General features: G+C 38.4%; 1 protein-coding gene across 2 annotated transcripts in view; it reads left to right on the top strand.

Moving 5' to 3' along the window:
- AOAH (acyloxyacyl hydrolase) overlaps window positions 1-18,952 on the top strand; it is a 207,417-nt gene that overhangs the window by 27,081 nt on the left and 161,384 nt on the right. For both annotated transcript variants that reach the window (XM_050785510.1, XM_050785509.1), the window contains exons 2-3: window positions 4,417-4,512; window positions 17,036-17,102. In XM_050785510.1, the coding sequence (XP_050641467.1) occupies window positions 4,417-4,512; window positions 17,036-17,102 (163 nt within the window). The remainder of the gene's footprint in view (window positions 1-4,416; window positions 4,513-17,035; window positions 17,103-18,952) is intronic.

The following is an 18,952-nucleotide window of genomic DNA, read 5'->3' as shown; positions in this document are numbered from 1 at the left end:
AAGGTACTTACCCACTCAGCCTCCATGTGCTCATCTGTAAAATAAGAGTAATAATTCCTACATCTATGAGTTGTGAAGTTCGAATGAGATAATAATATATGCAAAAAACATTTTGAAAACCGTAGGGCACACACTAGCAATGCGATGAATTATTCATGCTTCTACTCGGGGTCAAAAAGGAAGTATAGTCATGCTGACTGTGGTTCTGAAAACTGCCAGGTGCTTTCAAGGCTTTTCAGCGAAGTGTGGGTTTCAGACAAATGGGAAATCTAATAGACCGCTCTCTGCAGTTGGCTTCATTTCCAGCCAGCACAGATATGATTATAATTAGAGTTTCAAGAGTCTGTTTCACATCAAAAGGATTCCTTGGCCCAGTCTGCAGTCTACCTGAGGTATGTGGCCAGACATGATCCCTGTGGCAGGTGTTTTTATTCGGGCCCATTTGCTTCTTTTCCTGTGCTACCAGGAGTGTCTGTTTCTATTATACTCATTATTTTCAGATACCAGGTGAGAAGAGACTTTCCATATGTGAGATTTCAGATGGTGACCACTGAGCAAAATGCATAGCTCTCGCCCCCTCTCCTCACTTCCTAAATGAACAGCAACTCAGACAAATTCACTTTAACTGAGCCAGGCCTTTTATTAGAAGCCAGAGAATAGTCTGTAATGGTAGGAATTACTCTGCCCATGCATTTCTCCCAGGAAAAACATTCGTTAGCCTGTCAAGGAAGTGAAACCTCTTATTAGAAACTGTAGAAAAGTCCATTTCTCCATTTTTGGATTCAGAACACATCTCACTGCACACCTGAAATTAACAATTCAACTGGAAGGAGAGGTGAGCCCACTGGAGACAGGTGGAGATGGCTGAGTGAGCAGGACTCCAGATCAGAGCTCAGCCCAACCTGGGTGTTCATGATTTCAAACCCCATTATGGCCTTTTCTGCAGGGTGCTTTTGATCATCATAACTCTTCACTGGGCAAAGTGATGATAGCAGTAAGACTCACCCAGTGTTCAGAGACAGATTTTTTTTTTTTTTTTTTGCTTCTTTTTATCTAGCTAATGATTTTCCAATTTTAGCCAGCAGTTCTGAGAAGCCACAACTGTCATAAGAGTCCTTGATGGGATTTCTCTGAGTAAAATTCAGAAGAAAAGCCCACATGTGTAAGTACAAAGAAGCAGGTTGGTTTCAAGCTGCCCCATTCGCCTTGCATTTATCCTTCTAAGCCGTGGATTAAAACAAATGCTAATGATGGAGTTGAATTTTCAGGGAGAGGAAACAGCATCCAAGGTTTATGATCACTGGGGTCATAGGAATGGAGACTCCTCAAGGACAGACTCCAAGGAAAGGTCACTTTATGCCCTACAGTCACCCACTATTCCTGCTGCACCAAACTATTGTTGGTTTTCAATTCTTGCATCTCATCAAGTCTATTATGCCATTGATTGCAAGAATATTATTTTAGGTATTAATGAGAAAGAAAAGTTGCTGCTAATTGAAGTGAGAAACATATGGAGAAATATACCGGGATGTTTCAGGCCACCAAGTCTTGTTTCTCTCTTGGGAGTGCCTCTTCTCTCACCTGCTCTTCTCCTACCTGTTATGGTCTCTCCAAAATCACATCTCCCGTAGCTTTTGACTGGTATTTACCATCCAGTTCATGTGATTTTTGGAAATTCATTGTGAGCTTCCTGTGAACAAAGATCATATTTTATTCATCTGGGGCCCATCAAAGCCATGGGAGGACACAGTGCTCCAGCATTTTTGCCCCTTCAACCACTTGAGGATGCAGCAGGAGGTGCCATCTATGAAGGAGAGAGCAAGCCCTCACCAGACACCAAATCAGCTGGTGCCTTGATTTTAAATTTCCCAGCCTCCAAAACTGTGAGAAATGAATTTCTATTATTAGAAATTACACAGTCTCAGGTATTTTGTTATAGCTGCGTGAACAGACTAACATACAACCCAGTCTCCACTGTATTCTTCCTTGATTGTGAGCAGCAGCACATCATGACCACATGCTGCAGAAGCTGCTGTTTGGCCCTAGAGAGGGCACTGGCTGTTTCATGCCAGAATGAGGAGTGGAGCCATGTCCACAAGTGGAGACTGGAACAGAGAGGAAGTAACTTGGGTGAGATGACTGAGCTGGGAAGCAACTGAAGGTGCATCCATTAGCCCTTTGCTAGGGAGCCCCTAGCAGCCAACCACTGTAATGCAACTCATGTGGCTCTTCGCTTGAGGCCAGGAGTTTGAGACCAGCCTGGCCAACACAGCAAGACCTCATCTCATATATATCTATATACACATACATATGTGTGTGTGTGTGTATATATATATTATATTGTATTACATATGTAATATATATTATATTGTATTACATTATATTGTATTACATATGTAATATATATATTATATTACATATTATATATATATATATATATAAAAACTTAAAGTCTCTTGCCTTTATTCTCCGACCCAGGCACAGCACCAGGAACTTAGAGTTAGAGATGATAAGACCCCATTCCTGCCCTCAAGGAACATATGGTCTAATTCTAAACTCTCAGAAATAAAGTTTCAGAAAGGTGGGTACCTTGTTCAAAGTCACACCATTTGTAAGTGGCTCAAGTTTATGTCAAAGCCTCTCTCAACTGCACCATACTGCATCCTCTTATCACATAGCAATATAATTACTTATCATTATTTTTTAGTTGTAGTTGTTAAAATTTATTTAGCTCCACCTTTCACCCATCTTAATAGGTGATTATCAGAGACATAAACCAGGGTGTAAAAGTACATTATTAATGCCAAAAATATTTACTTGTATTAAATGCATTGGATATATTCATAATAAAAGTGAAATTGGTTATCTCTGGGTGGGTTGAGTGATGTTTATTATCTTTTCTTACACTGTTCTGTATTTTGTAAAATTTAAAAAATAGGTTTGCATTGTGTTTATATTTTTTGAAAAGTTATTTTTTAAATAAAACAAATACATATGAAAGCGCAAGACCATAAAGTGCTGATAAGCATCAGCTACTAAATTAATTACAATGTAAGGAAATCCTCAAGTGCCATGCATTAGGTTAGAAACACAACCAATCAACCTTGATAGTTAATGGTGATCAATGCCTCCTCAAGTAGGTACTCTCAGAGCCCAGGAAGACCGTGGTAATCCAGATTTCACTGTTGCACATGTGGTGAACCTTTCTCTCTGTCCAGAGACAGGGGACAGAACATCGAGGCCAAAACACCATCAGACATTGCAGCATCTAGAAGGTAGAAGTCTCTCATTTCTTCATCAGCAATCTCTCATTTTATAGAAGATTTTACTTCTTTATGTATAGAAATGCCCAATTTTATTGTTCATATCCATTATCAGCCACCTTCCCTCAAGGAATCCTGCTGGGAATTTGGTTTAACTGATACCATGTGTGTAAATGTGGGTCTGTAGCTCCTTGCACAGAGGGACAATCATGAGCCTACTGCTGGCCCAGGCTCCCTGGAACATCTTTTGTAGGACATAAACCTTCCTTTGCCTCCTTAGAAATGAACCTCTGCCAGCAAGTGTCCATTCTTCTTACTGCAATGGAATCTAACAATTTCTTCTCACATACTGATTGATCTTTGACCAACCACTTGTTTATAAGGAAAAAAAAGAGTCCCTTTTCTCTGGAAAAAAAGGTTTGGCTTTCCCCTGCTGCTCAGAAAATTAAGGCAAGTGATAGAATCTTCTAGGAATGTCAACCTAGGAGCTCTAGGCATTCACACTTACCACATATCAAAGTAACAGAAGGAATATATTCCTAACTTAATACAATTGTCCATCTAGACACTTACCATGTTCATGCATGCTTTCAAGTAGTATGCTTTGTAGCTGTGAGGTAAAATAATATTTTACAATGTGTTATGATTTCAAAGACACACTCAGTCTCACTTTTATCTCATTTAACCATCACAGCAGCCCTATGGGAAACATATTACCTGCTTTGCAAGGAGGAAACCAGGTTCAGAAAGGCCACATGGTGAGTTCAAGATTACTAAGTCAGGACTCAATCCCAGATCTTTTGGCTTCAAATGCTAGGCAATTTCCATCGCTTTTCCAAAATTAAAAATTGTATCCTGGATTCCCCTCCTGCCAAGCGAATGTGTAGGATGGGAATGATCCTATTCTGCAGCCATCTACTGCGGAAAGGAGAGAAAGTGGGGGAAGAGAGAAGCTAATATCTGTTGAACTTCTGCTCCATGTGGGCTGTTTTCCTTGCACTAGCTCATGTAAACATCATCACTTTCTCTGTTTTGGAAAGGTTGGCCTTCTTAAGGACACACACACACACACACACACACCCTTTCTTTCTCCTGTCTCTCCAGTTCAGTTTTCTGTAGGACACTAATGACATGTTCTTGTCCTCCCTGGCAGGGTGTGTGCTGGTGGTGTCTGTGATTGAACAGCTCGCTCAAGTTCACAACTCGACGGTCCAGGCCTCGATGGAGAGACTTTGCAGCTACCTGCCTGGTAAATATGGGACGGGTCATGCTGCTGGGGGTCTGCTTGTCCTCTCACTCCTGAGTCATCATGACTGCCTTTACTTCCTGCCCATGCTGACAGAGAAGAATCTGATTATGCTATTTCTGTAGGTTGATATTCTTATGGGGCTCATAGAAATTAAAACAAACAAAAAAAATGATCTAGACAAGTTCTCCCTGACATTCCTTTTCCATCATGGCACAATGAAATTGCTGTGGACCCTTAGGGAATAAACTGTTGAATGGCTGCCACATTACTAATAATTTGCTTACCTACTGATCATTGCCTTAAGTACTAAGAAGTCAAAATAATGAATAAATAATTTTATGTTAACATGACCAACATTAACATTCCAAGATGTACACCTAGCCCTACCAACACAGAGCTTTGGGTTGGGAGAACAACTGATCTCAAAATTTCAAATGGGAAAATAATCTAGAACATTTCATTAATTTAAACTGGATCTCAATAAAGTACCTTATACACCCACCAAAGGAAGAAATTGATTGAGTTCAAGCAAATTGCATATTTGTTTTTCAGTATTAGTAGAAATAAAATATTAATCATATTTCCATTATAGAATACTGTTACTCAAACAGTCATAATGAATAAACTTTTTTGAGAGTCAAATTTTTATTCACTTAATGGGAACTAATTCATCTAAGGTGCCTACATTATTTTTTCTGTTAAGTAAGGTAGCTGGAATAATGGCAATTGTATCTTTGATTGACACAGTATGCTGTGCCAATAGCATCAAAGTCTTTTCAGAGAAGTTATTGCCTTTAGTCATAATATGCATTCACAGGCTAAAATGTTTAGAATTCAAAAACAAAGACTGGGAGAGGATAATACACAAACACGTGTGTTTAGAATGTCCCAAATGGACAGTTAATATTTTAACATATTCACATCATAATTACATCTTTCTTTTGCGAAGTTAAAACATGGCACCTATACTTGGAACGCTTCAGCTTTCCCTTCCTCCAGTTCCATTCTCCCCTGCCCCACCTCCCTAGCAGGAACCCCTTCAAGTGAACTAAATGGGTATCGTTCTTGTCAGATTTTGTATTTACACATTCACTTGTATGGATTCATGAATAATGTGTAATATTGTTCTGCCAGTAATTTTTTTGGTTTTTCTTTGTAAAAACAAGACAAAAGTAGAAAACCATGAGAAGCAAATATATAGCTTCATTGGTTACTGAAAGATGAACGCCCTTGTAAACATAGTCTGGGTCAAGAAAGAACAGATCAATGGCGTCCTCTGAAGTCCCATTCACATGCCCCATCCCATCCTCCCCCTGCAAAAAGCTCAATGTGCTGATTTTTAAAGTAAAATTATTTTATTGCATTTCTTTATAGCTTTATCACTCAGTGGGCATCCCTAGATACCATAACCTTGCCCAGTATTTACAATTTTGATGTGTCTTTTGAGTTTATTTTAATCTGTAAGTTTCCTTTCCACCCCTTCCTTTTTCTTCTCACTTAGCTGTGGAACTTGACCTGTGGAGTTTCCCACAGTCTGGATGGTGTTGATTGCATTCCTGTAGTATAATTAAGTATGTTTCTCTGTGCTCTGTATTTCCTGAAAATCGGCAGCTTGATCAGAGGTTTGATCCTTTTCCAATCTGATTCCTTTGACAAGCCTACAAATGATATTGTTTTCTTTCATCAGGAGGCCGCCATAGGTGCTTTTATCTTTTATGTGTTTTTTTTTTTCCTTCTCCTTCTTTTTTGTTTTTTAGACAAGGTCTCAGTCTGTCGCCCAGGCTGGAGTGCTCACTGCAGCATTGACCTCCTGGGTTCATCGAGATCCTCCTGCTTCAGCTTCCCAAGGATCTGAGACTACAGGCATATACCATCACACCAGCTAATTTGAAATTTTTTTGGAGGGACAGGGTCTCTCTGTGTTGCCCAAGCTGGTCACTAACTCCTGGCCTCAAGTGATCTGTCCACCTTGGCCTCCCAAAGTGCTGAGATGACAGGTCCGTTGTGAGCCACTGTGCCAGGACTCTCTTTTGGTGATCGTCGCAGTTGTCGATGTTCAATGATGAGATCTATTAATTCATTGGGATTTTAAAACTGTGATATTCAAATCTATTATTTATTTCTTACTTATTAATTGACATATATTGGACACTTTCTCACATCATATTTTAGAGACATTTTTCCCACAGTACTTAGTGGAAAGGCATCTAGGAAAGGCAGGATAAATGTTTGATTCTTTTCTTGTATCAGTTTTCAAGGTAATGCATTGGTTTTCTGTTATCATCTCACAGCAAGCAATTAGTTTTTCCTTAAAATATCATGATAAACTTACGAACTTAAGCATACTGATGGGTTTCAGTCAAGTGCAATTATTATCCTTATGAAGCGCAGATGATCCCATTGAGCTTTGACCAGTGGCACCTCCTTCAAGCTGACTCAAGTCCTTTGCACATGAGCCTCAGTCACCTTCAATAGTTTCCTCACTAACTGGTATGACAAAGTGTTCCAGCCGTATCTTGTACATATCAAGCCCAAGGCTTGAAATCAGTCATTTCTCTTAAAAGTCCTGGTTTCTTTTAGTGAGAAATAATGTTTCAAGACCATAAACCAGATGCTTAGGAATGTCCATTATTGTTACTGAATTGGCCACTCTTTTTTTTTTTTTTTTTTTTTTTTTTTTTGAGACAGTCTTGCTCTGTTGCCCAGGCTGGAGTGCAGTGACTCGATCTTGGCTCACTGCAACCTCTGCCACCCTTGTTCAAGAGATTCTCCTGTCTCAGCCTCCCGGGTAGCTGGGAATACAGGCGCCTGCCACCACACCTGGCTAATTTGAGTTGACCATTCTTTCTAGTCCTCTTCAGTGGACAGAAATAGGAAACCTATGTATATTCATTTACACATGTCAACTTTAAGATAAAATATCTGAATTCATACTGACACTTCAAATTCAAGTTCAGAACCACAAAATTTTTTCTTAAAGTCTTCTGTATTGTATCTATATCTCCTTTCCACACAAAGTCCCAATTGTAAAGCACAAAGGGATTACTAGAATTTAAATCTCCAATCATTACTCATTTACCCATCCTTCCTTGCACATAAAACAGTCTCAGAATATCAATTCTGATGCTACTATCATTAATATATTTTCTAATTCTTATGAGCAGTTAAAATTGTTTTTTTGCATCTGCCTTTCCCATTTCTCTACCCTTTTTAATCATTGTCCTACATTATCTGAGCATATAACCACTGCATATAACACCCGTTCCCTTTTCACCCTCATTTAGTCTTAGCTGCATCAGCACCTAATGATTAATGTTCACCACCAGCCCTTATATGAGTTGTCTCTCTAGTTGAATTGTTGTCTAAAGTTCATTCCTCCAGAAGGGCTCATAGCAACAAGTATTACTTGCATTCTTGCATGTTGATAACAGGCTGTCTGTGCCCTTTATACAAGAAAGTCAAGGCTTTTCTGTATATAAAACTCCTTGGCACATAATGTCTTTCCCTGAGCATCTTAAATACAGTATTCAAAAGCCTATTGATAATCTAATTTACCTTGTCCTTCCAAGTTATTTGCTGTTTATACTTTGAAGTTCAGAGGATTTTTTTCTCTAAAATTTAGTCATCTAACTAGAAGATAACTTGGCCAGCTGCTGTGTATTGATGTTGTCAGCCATGCAGTGCGCTCTCTCGATGTGATTTCAAATACACATTTTTTGATTTTAGGAATGTTTTAGTGTTTGTTCGGTTTCCTTGATTTTGTTTCTTTCCTCTGGGATTTCTATCATCCACATTTTGAATCTTCTTTGCCTGTCTTTGCTATTTTGCCTATCTCTTGAATGTATTTTAATCTCTTTATTTATTTTTTATCTTAAAATTGTTCCTGCTCTCCACCTTCTATTTCACTCAAGACCTCATCTACTGTTTTCACTTGTTCTTGTATTCATTCTAGTTGAGATTTCACTTCTTTATTCTTTATTCCATGTTTTATTTTTTCCTGAGTTCTTTTATTCCATATCTGAGTTTTTCTAATTCTTATTCTTGCTATTTTTTCATGTCTTATATCATTTTATTAATGCCTCTTAGCTCATTTTAAAATAATATGTTTAGAAATAATATGTTATGTTTTAATCCTTTTTTGGCATGACTTTCTGGCATGCTTTTACTATCTGCAGGGATGTTATTCTGTTCCTTAATCTTTGTCTTCTTATAATAACTTTGTATGGGAGTTGACCTAGATCCATTTCTGTTGCTCATTTTTATGTGAAATTAGTTTTCAAAAACCCTTAGAAAGAGACGTGGTTCAGGGTAGTTTTTCTAAATGCACAGAGCTCCTTCTTCTGTTGTTTTGGGGTAGTGTTAAAAAAAATTGTGGCAGCTTGCTTTCTGAGATTTTCTGACTGTTTTCCTATTCACTTTCATCTGGACTTTCTCTATACCCAGCAGTTTCTCCTCAGTGTGTGCCTTGCCCTGGAAGGGAGCTCCAGTGGGTCCCTTGTGGGTGCCAGTGACTCTAGTCCCTAATTCTCTCCAGTCTTGAACTCCTTGCATTCACCAACTATTGATTGCACAAAACCCCTCCCTGTCCAGCGGTTGTTCTCTAATTGGCCCGCCATGCTTTCCACCCAACACCTGTCAGCTATCTGGGGATTCTCCTGTTCTCAGTTTTATCTGTAATCCATTGCTTCCCTCTACTTTCTCCCTTACAGAAGTTGATGGCCCATAGGTCTTGTGGTTGTAAAATGGTTTATTCTCACCTAATTGCACATTGGGGTTCATGGATATGCCCAGCTTTGTGGTAACTGCTTTCTGTGGGTTTTCGGTCTTGCTATTCTTTTTTTTTTTTTGGAGACAGAGTCTTGCTCTGTCACCTAGGCTGAGGTGCGGTGGTGCAATACCCCGGCTCACTGCAACCTCTGCCTCCCGGGTTCAAGCTATTCTCCTGCCTCAGCCTCCCGAGTAGCTGGGATTACAGGCACCCATCACGACACCTGGCTAATTTTTGCATTTTTAGTAGACACGGAGCTTCGCCATATTGGTCAGTCTGATCTTGAACTCCTGACCTCAGGTGATCTGCCTGCCTTGGCCTCCCAAAGTGCTGGGATTGCACTCCTTTTTTTTTTGTAGAGATTCAAAGAGATTTCAAAATTCTGCCGCCTCCACCACCATCTTTCCATACTCCTCCCGTGCAAAGGCTTTAATTTGACGTCAATGGTCTACTGTACGCATTGCTCAGCAAGTTTTTGTTTTTCACACAACATGATTTTATGATCTATACATGTTAACGCATATAGGCCTAGGTCAAGCCTCTTAATTACTCTATACTTCTTTACCATATAAGTTCTGTATTTTATTTCTTTATTCCTGTTGAGCATTCACAATTTGTTATAAGCTTTACTTTGTATTTTCACATCTCTGAGTTACAGAAGAAGAAGAAAAATATTATTACCATTTTACGGAAGGAAAACAGTGAAGAGCAGTCACAGTTATCATTAAGCCTTGTTTTAACTGGTTGCCTTTCGTGTGATAGACAACATTGGCAGGTATAACCTCGAGTTAGATGTTCTGTTTTTTGGCAAAGTTGCGTCATCCAAAGGTGAAAGACTGACTAAAAATCCTATTTCCTAGATTATTCCCTCTTCTTAATATACTAGCAAAATATAAAACAACTCAACACAGGATTGCTGGTGTTCAAGGTACCATCTTAGCTTCTTCTGACTTCGAACAGGAAATGTCAGAGCCTGATAAGATCAGGTGAGAGGCTGAAAGTCAGATTCTGATGAAGTGGAAGCTGGTATTTCACCAAGGGAAACAAGGTTGATATTTTGGTTTTCAATGATGGGTTGCCTTTTCAATTGGAGCAATTTTAAAGGATTAAGAAGGTTGTTGGGGGTTATTTTCATTTTATCAATTCATGTTTTACCTCCAGCTGAAAATAGAACACTCAGTTCAGGTTAAAGGACACCATGGGCAGTATTGCTTCCATTTTATGGATGAGGAAAACAGGACACAGAAACAGAATTGTTATGTGAGTTGTATGGGGTGGCAAAAATAGATGTTCTCCTAGCTGAGGATTTCTCCTGGAAGACTTACTAGGCCTGACCCACAGCGTCTACTGGGATCAAGCATTGCATTGCCTTCCATCTGGTAGGCCAGGTGAATGGGGGATAGAAGGATATGAAATTAAGCACATAAACACACAATTATTTTTAAATTATTTTTTAGTGAAGTATTACTTTCACCTCCAAAGCTAAAAAAAAAAGTACAAAAATCAAAGCTTTAGCAGGGAAATCACGTAAGCACCATTCTTGAGAATAATCTCTTAGTAAATCATGTTGCCTTTCCCTGTGCCCTATAAGACAGTTTTTTCCTAATCGTGCAAAGCATTTCCAACCTTCAGTTTCATCCACTGCTTTTGCCTTTGGCTCTCATTAGGAAGCACCTTGGAAGAATCTCAGAATTGTTAATGAAAAAATGATTAATGGAATCATTCTCACTAGTCAGGGGTCAACAGAATCATAAGCCCTGAGAGTCTTGCTATAACTTCACTTTCTTGGGTCACCTATGCAGAAATCCTATCTCCGTAGAATATAATTGTTAAAAGCTCATGTAGTCTTAAAAGGAAGAAGGCACTTCGTGCCTACTCTGGAGATTCTGAAAGTCTGAATGCATCCTAGAATATGTACTTGTAAAATAGTGTGGTTGGCCAGGCGTGGTGGCTCATGCCTGCAATCCCAACACTTTAGGAGGCCAAGGCGGGCGGATCACAAGGTCAAGAGATCGCGACCATCCTGGCCAACATGGTGAAACCCTGTCTCTACTAAAAATACAAAAAGTAGCTGGGCATGGTGGCATACGCCTGTAGTCCTAGCTGCTCAGGAGGCTGAGGCAGAAGAATCACTTGAACCCTGGAGGTGGAGGTTGCAGTGAACTGAGATTGCACCACTGCACTCCAGCTTGGCAACAGATCAAGACTGGCTAAAGAAAAAAAAAAAAAAAAATTATGTGGTCACTTGGTCATACTGTGCTTCAAGTTTGTATATAATAATGTATACATATTCTATGAAATAATGTGTACATATTATACATATAACAATGTATAACAATACCTGCTACACTTTAGATAGAATAAAATATCAAATAAAATATCGTAAGCACATTGAAATGTATACTACAAATAATAACGCGTTTTGGAGTAAAATATTTTAATCTCAGTTGAACTACTTGCTATGTTTGTGATCTTAAGCTCTCTAAGTCTTAATGTTCTTGTCTACAGAATGAAGATAAAAATAATTACTCCCTCATAAGATTCTTATGAGAAAGAAAGTGATAGTAAACATGAAAGTAACTTACAAATTGGAATGTCCTACATTTTATTTACACATACATCTCTATACATGCAAATTATGATAACTACTTAATTGGTCTTATTTTAACTCTTTTTGCCCTTTGGAATAGCCACATTTTCTTTTTTCCTGTGCTGTTCCAAGTCTCTTTTAATCTGTAGAAATTAAGTATTCCTGTATGTTCCTTGTCACAGGCAGAGTTTAACAGTATAATTTTTACTTTAGCTAGGTTACTGTCAATATGTAAATGCCAAATTTTTCTTCAGGTGTGTCAGTAACAATCAGGTTACCATCTGATCATGGCTGACTGGGGATAGCTGGCTCTTTCCGGAGATTTTGCATATTTCTGCTTCGTACCCTTCGGTGTTGATCTCAGAATTTAGCTCTCAGAGGGCATCTCATGTCCCACATCAGCCATTGCTCCAGGCGCCTCTCAAGCTAACAGTCACAGAAGACACTATCGGAAACTGTTCAAATGGTCCTGCTCAGGGAGGGAGGAACCTGCAGCCGTCTGCTTTGACTTGAGCTAAACAGAATTCTAAGACACACACACCCACACACACACACACACACACACACACACACACACACTGCTTATCTTACCAGAAAGAAGATGAATTTTCTCTGCCTTTCAGCCAGTATTAGAAGTTTATCAAAGAACACCCTAATGTCCGTTTTTAAATTGCTCTGCTCTAGGCTAAGCCAGTTCTGCATTAGCAGTACTTTTAACTTTTTTCCAAAGCTCCTTCACTTAATTTGGAATGTCTCTTACAAAAGTCCCCAAACTTAGCAGACACTATAGTGAAAGGGACCAAATCCTACACCCACATTTTTCAGATGAGGAAACGGAAGTCCAGAAAGGGGATGCAATTTCTCCAAGGCCAGAAGCCAGTGGGCTGGTACTGAACGAAATGCAGGTCTCTGAGTATACTATGACATCAGAGCTTCTTGACCCTCTCCACAGTAGCACCCCTAAAAAGGAGCCCAAGGGAGAGGGAATCTGTTTTTAAACACTTTTATTAAGCTACAATTCACATACTATACAGTTCACTCATTTAAAACGTACAATTTAGTGACTTTCAGTATAGTCATAGAGGTGCGTGTTAATCAATCACCACAATCAATTTTAGAACATTTTTGTTACACAAAAGAAATGACATGCCTTTTAGCATCCCCGAAACACCCACTCTTTCCAGCCTTAAGCAAACACTGATCTACTTTCTGTGTCTATGACTTTGCCTGTTTTGGGCATTTCATATAAATAGAATCATACAATATCTGGTCTTGTGTGACTGATTTCTTTCCCTTAGCATAGTGTTTTAGAGATTCCCTATGTTGTAGCATGTATCATAACTTTATTACTTTTCATGGTTGAATAATATTCCATTGTATGGGTATACCACATTTGTTTCTCTATTAGCTGATGGATATTTGAGCAGTTTACATTTCTTGGCTGTTATGCAAAATACTGCTATAAATATTTGTGTACACGTTTCTGTGTGGACACATGTTTTTGGTTCTACCATATATATACACATACATATATATATGGTGTATATACATACATATATATACACACATATATATGCTGGATCACATAGTAACTCTATGTCAAACAGTCTGAGGAGCTGATAGGCTGGTTACAAACTGGCTGCACCAGTTTACATTCCCATCAGCATTGTACAAGCTTTCTGATTTCTCCACATCCTCACCAACACATATTATTCTCTCTTTTATTATAGCACATTATAGTGGATATGAAGTTGTATCTCATTTTGGCTTTGAATTGCATTTCCTTGGTAGCTAATGACGTTGAGTATCTTTTCATGTGGCTTTTGGACATTGGTATATCTTCTTTGGAAAACCGTCTATTCAGATTCTTTGTACATATTTTAATTGGACTATTTGTCTTTTTATTATTGAGTTGTAATAGTCCTTTATATATTCTAGTACTGTGATAGGCCATTTGGTATATGATTGGCAAAATTTTTCTCCCATTCTGTGAGTTGTCTTTTTACTTTCTTGTTGGTGTTCTACGAAGCACAAAACTTATTTTTATTTTAATGAAGTCAAGTTTGTCTGGTTTTTTTTCTTCTTTTGCTTGTGCTTTTGGTGTCATATCTAAGAAAACATTGCCTAACCCAAAGTCACTAAGATTTATGCCAATGTTTTCTTGTAGGAATTTTACAGTTTTCACTCTTACATTTAGGTCTTTGACCCATTTTGAGTTAATTTTTGTATATAGTGTGAAGTAAGTGTCCAAATTCATTCTTTTGCCTGTGGCTATCCAGTTGTCCCAGCACCATTTCTTAAATTCCTCCAATGAAATGGTCTTTGCACTTTTGCTGAAAATCATTTGACTGAATGTTAGGGTTTGTTTCTGAACTATCGATTCTATTTCATTGATCCGTATGTCTGTCTTTATGTTAATACCATGCTATCTTGATTACGGTAGCTGTCTAGCTTTGAAATTGGGAAATGTCAGTCCTCCAACTTTGTTCTTTTCTTTCAATGTTGTTTTGGTGTTCTGAGTCACTTGACTTTTCATATGAATGTTAGGATCTGCTGCTCAGTTTCTGCAAAGAAGTTAGCTAGGCCTTTCATAGAGATTGCATTGAATCTGTGGATCAGTTTGGGAAGAATTGCTTTCTTAGCAATATTAAGTTTGCTAATTCATGAATATGCAATGTCTTTCCATTTATTTAGGTCTCCTTTAACTTCTTTTAACATGTAGTTTTCAGAGTATATATTTTGCACTTTTTTTTTGGTTAAGTTTGTTCCTACGAATTTAGTTCTTTTTGATGCTACTGTAAATGGAATTGTTTTCCTTAATTTCAGTTTTTATTTGCTCACTTCTGCTATATAGAAATACAATTGGTTTTGCATATTGATCTTGTATCCTGCAACCTTACTGAACTTTTTTGTTGGTCTTATAGTTTTTAATAGATTCCTTAGGATTTTCTACATAGAAGATCACATCAGCTACAAGATAGTTTTACTTCTTTACTTTCCAAACTGAATGCTTTTTATTTCTTTTTCTTGCCTAATTCTCCTAGCTAGAACTTATAATGTTGAATAAAAGTAGTGAATGCAGATATTCTTATATTTTCCTAATACTGAGGGGACAGTATTTAAACTTTCACCACTAAATATCATGTTAGTTGTCAGGTTTTTTGTAGATAACCTTTATTAGGTTGAGGACATTCCCTTTTATTCCTAATAAAATCATGAAGCAGTGCTATATTTTGTCAAATATCTTCTGCCTATATTGGATAATCATATAGGTTTTTTTGTTGTTGTTGTTGTTGATAGGGGAGTAATACGTTAACTGATTTTCAGATGTTAAACCAATTTTGCATTCCTGGGATAAATCCCACCTGATCATGGTGTATAATTTCTGTATAGCTGGATCTTATTTGTTTGTATTTTGTTGAGGATCCTTGTGGTTATATTCATGAGAAGTTCGGGTCTACATTCTTTCGGAGGAAGGTTTCTGGTATTAGTATCAGGGTAATATTAACTTCACAAATAAGTTAAGAAGTGGTCACTCTGCTTCCATTTTTTGGTAGAGTTCTTGATAAATTGTTATTAATTCTGTAACTTTTTGGTAGATTCACCAGTGAATCCTATCTGGTGAAGCTGTCTTATCTTAGGCTTTCTTTTGTGGGAGGTTTTAAATTACTAATTCAATCTCTTTACTTGTTATATGTTTCTTAAAAATGTCTATTTATTCATGAGTCCATTTGGGCATTATGTGTCTTTCTAAGAATTTTTTATTTTATGTAAGTTACCAAATTTATTGCCATGCACCTGTTCATAACATTCCCTTATAATCCTTTTTATTTCTGTAAGGTCACTCGTAATGTGAGGACACAGTTTTAATTGCCTACTTCAAGAGCACAATTTATTTATTTATTTATTTGTTTGTTTATTTATTTATTTGAGATGGAGTTTCACTCTTGCTGCCCAGGCTGGAGTGCAATGGTGCGATCTCGGCTCACTGCAACCTCCGCCTCCCGGGTTCAAGAGGTTCTCCTGCCTCAGCCTCCCGAGTAGCTGAGATTGCAAGCGCCAGCCACCACACCCAGCTAATTTTTTGTATTTTTAGGAGAGATAGGGTTTCACTATGTTGGCCAGGCTGGTCTCAAACTCCTGACCTCTGGCGATCCACCCCTCCCAAAGTGCTGGGATTACGGGCGTGAGCCACTGCGCCCAGCCGAGCACAGTGTATTTAAAGTCTCATACTTTTTAATCTAAAAAGTCATATAATATATCTATATTAATACAAAAATAATATTTAACATTATTTAACATTAAGCAAAATTGAAGTACCAGGGAGCATTGCCGTATTTATCTTGTTTCACCACTCCATCATCCAGCAAGGTCTGGGCCCCCTATGTGAGATGCATCATGACAAGATAGATTCTCCTCAATGAGGGTTTTCTATCTCTTTCTAGGACAACTGATCCATCCCTAACTCTGCTAAGATCCTCAGTTGAATTGCCAGAGCTCCACAATAGACTCACAAACTGGAAAAACAGGACCAACAGGTTTCATTGTGGGAAGGACGAACTCACAAAACATTCATGTGCTCTCATAGGAGGTGGGGGGAGATTATGTTGTTAGTAGGCGTATGTGTGTGGAGTGTATCTGTGTCCTATGATGAAGGTGGCAGTGCAGGATCACCTGTAACTGTCATCTCCTTTTATCTCTGGGATAATAACAGCAAAAACTAAGGACCCCAAGTGAAGTATTTTCCTTCGAATAAACACCAGAAAAGACCATTTGTAACAGAGCTATGTTTCAGATTATTGACTTTAATGCAAGTCTCATTTCTTTCAACTTCAACAAATGAAGTCATAGCCGATATTCCCTGTAGAAAAAAAAAAAAAGAAAAAGAAAGAAAGAAAAGGAAAATCCAACATTTAACTGTGTTTTTAGAATAAATTGCTTATCTTTAACCTGGACGGTTAGGTGGCATTCACATAAATCTGAGATGGAAGTGATATTTAATGCATACAGTAGCTGTAACGTTTCCTTCAAATCCTTAAAATTTAATATTCAAATTAATCATAAGTTAATCACTCAGCTCCAGTTCCTAGTAAAGATAATCATTATTAAGGTGTGTTAAATTCGTTGCAATAAAAATATATTCAATTTCCCTCTTTATTTTTTAGAAAAACTGTTCTTGAAAACCACCTGCTATTTAGTCATTGACAAGTTTGGATCAGACATTATAAAACTGTGAGTATGCCATGACACATAACTCTGATTCCATTGCTGGGACATGGGAAGAACAAGAAAACTGGGAGGTGGGAGGCTCTGTGTTCAGCTTGATGCGCTTACTGGACAGGGCTTGAGCTGTTATTCCAGCTCTTAGTAATAGTGGAAAACTGGAACCTGATTTGGATCCTTCGTCACTCTACGCAAGGCTCCCCTTGAATTACAGTGTGGCAACCTGTACTTGGGTGATTGAACCTTTCTCCTGAGCTCTCTCTGCCTCCCTGGGTTCCCAGGCCACATCTTCTCTTCCCACTTCGCTGATTTTCTGGCTTCTCTCCACCTCCCTACTCCCAGCCCTTGCTCCTCGCATTATCACGGTCTGCTTTTTCTTTTACTGTTTTTCCTTTTTTCCTTTTTTTTTTTTTTTTTTTTTTTTTTCCTGAGACAGAGTCTTGCTCTGTAGCCCAGGCTGGAGTGCAGTGGTGTGATCTCGGCTCACTGCAACCTCCGCCTCCCAGGTTCAAGCAATTCTCCTGCCTCAGCCTCCTAAGAGGCTGGGATTACAGGCATGTGCCACCACACCCGTATAATTTTTGTATTCTTAGTAGAGATGGGGTTTCACCATGTTGGCCAGGCTGGTCTCAAACTCTTGACCTCATGATCCAGCCACCTTGGCCTCTCAAAGTGCTGATATTACAGGCATAAGCCACCATGCCCAGCTACTGTTTTTCTTTTTTTGAACTCAGGAAACTGAATCAAATAAACCCTGTTTCTCAGTTCATGGCAGTCTCTCATCAATGATCCATACATAGCTGTCTTACACTCACTATATTCTTATTTAGTTACTTTGAATACTGAAATAAGCTCCTGAACCCACCACCCAAAACAAAGTCTAGGACCTTGACAATAACTTTCTTTGCCCCTGTGGTCCCTCCCCTTTATTCTCAGGCTTTTCCCACCCAAGTGAGCATCATCCTAAATTCCATGTTCATTCTTCTCCTGCTTTCTATAAAAAAAATTATGGAGGTTTTTCTATGGTTGTATTATATATAAAATATACAAATATAAATCATTCATTATTATATAATACATATTATTATAAACATTTTATAATTTATTATACATAAATTATATGTTTAATTGCTTTCTGGTTTTAACTCTTGTGAACAGTGCTCTTAGGAACATTCTATTTTTTTTAACTTTAAGTTCTGGGATACATGTGATGAATGTGCAGGTTTGTTACATAGGTATACATGTGCCATGTGGTTTGCTGCACCTGTCAACCCGTCATCTGGGTTTTAAGCCCTACATTCATTAAGTGTTTGTCCTAATGCTCTCCCTCCCATTTCCCCCACCGTCTAAAAGAGCCTGTTGTGTGATGTTCCCCTCCCTGTGTCCATGCGTTCGCGTTGTTCAACTCCCACTTATGAGTAAGAACATGCGGTGTTTGTTTTTCTGATCTTGTGATAGTTTGCTGAGAACAATGGTTTCCAGCTTCATCCATGTCCCTGCAAAGGACATGCACTCATCCTTTTTATGACTGCATAGTATTCCATGGTGTATATGTGCCACATTTTCTTTATGCAGTCTATCATTGATGGGCATTTGGATTGGTTCCTAGGAACATTCTTACATGATTCCTCTTCAAGGGGCCGTTAACCTTACAGCAGAGATGTTCAAAGGACAGCATTCCCTTCTACAACAGGTAGCCTAGAGTCACAAAATTTTAAAGACAGAAGGAAATCATACAGGCAGGGAGGTCATCAGTGATCTGTCGTACTGTGCACCTGTCTCTCTTAATAGTGATCTCACTCTGTTACGGCAAACAATTTTTCATAACCCGTGGGCTGTGTTTGGAAGGCAGGGACCCT

The sequence above is a fragment of the Macaca thibetana genome, chromosome 3 (genome assembly GCF_024542745.1).
Source record: "Macaca thibetana thibetana isolate TM-01 chromosome 3, ASM2454274v1, whole genome shotgun sequence".
Lineage (NCBI taxonomy): Eukaryota > Metazoa > Chordata > Mammalia > Primates > Cercopithecidae > Macaca > Macaca thibetana.
This window is presented reverse-complemented; position numbering and strand designations above follow the sequence as displayed.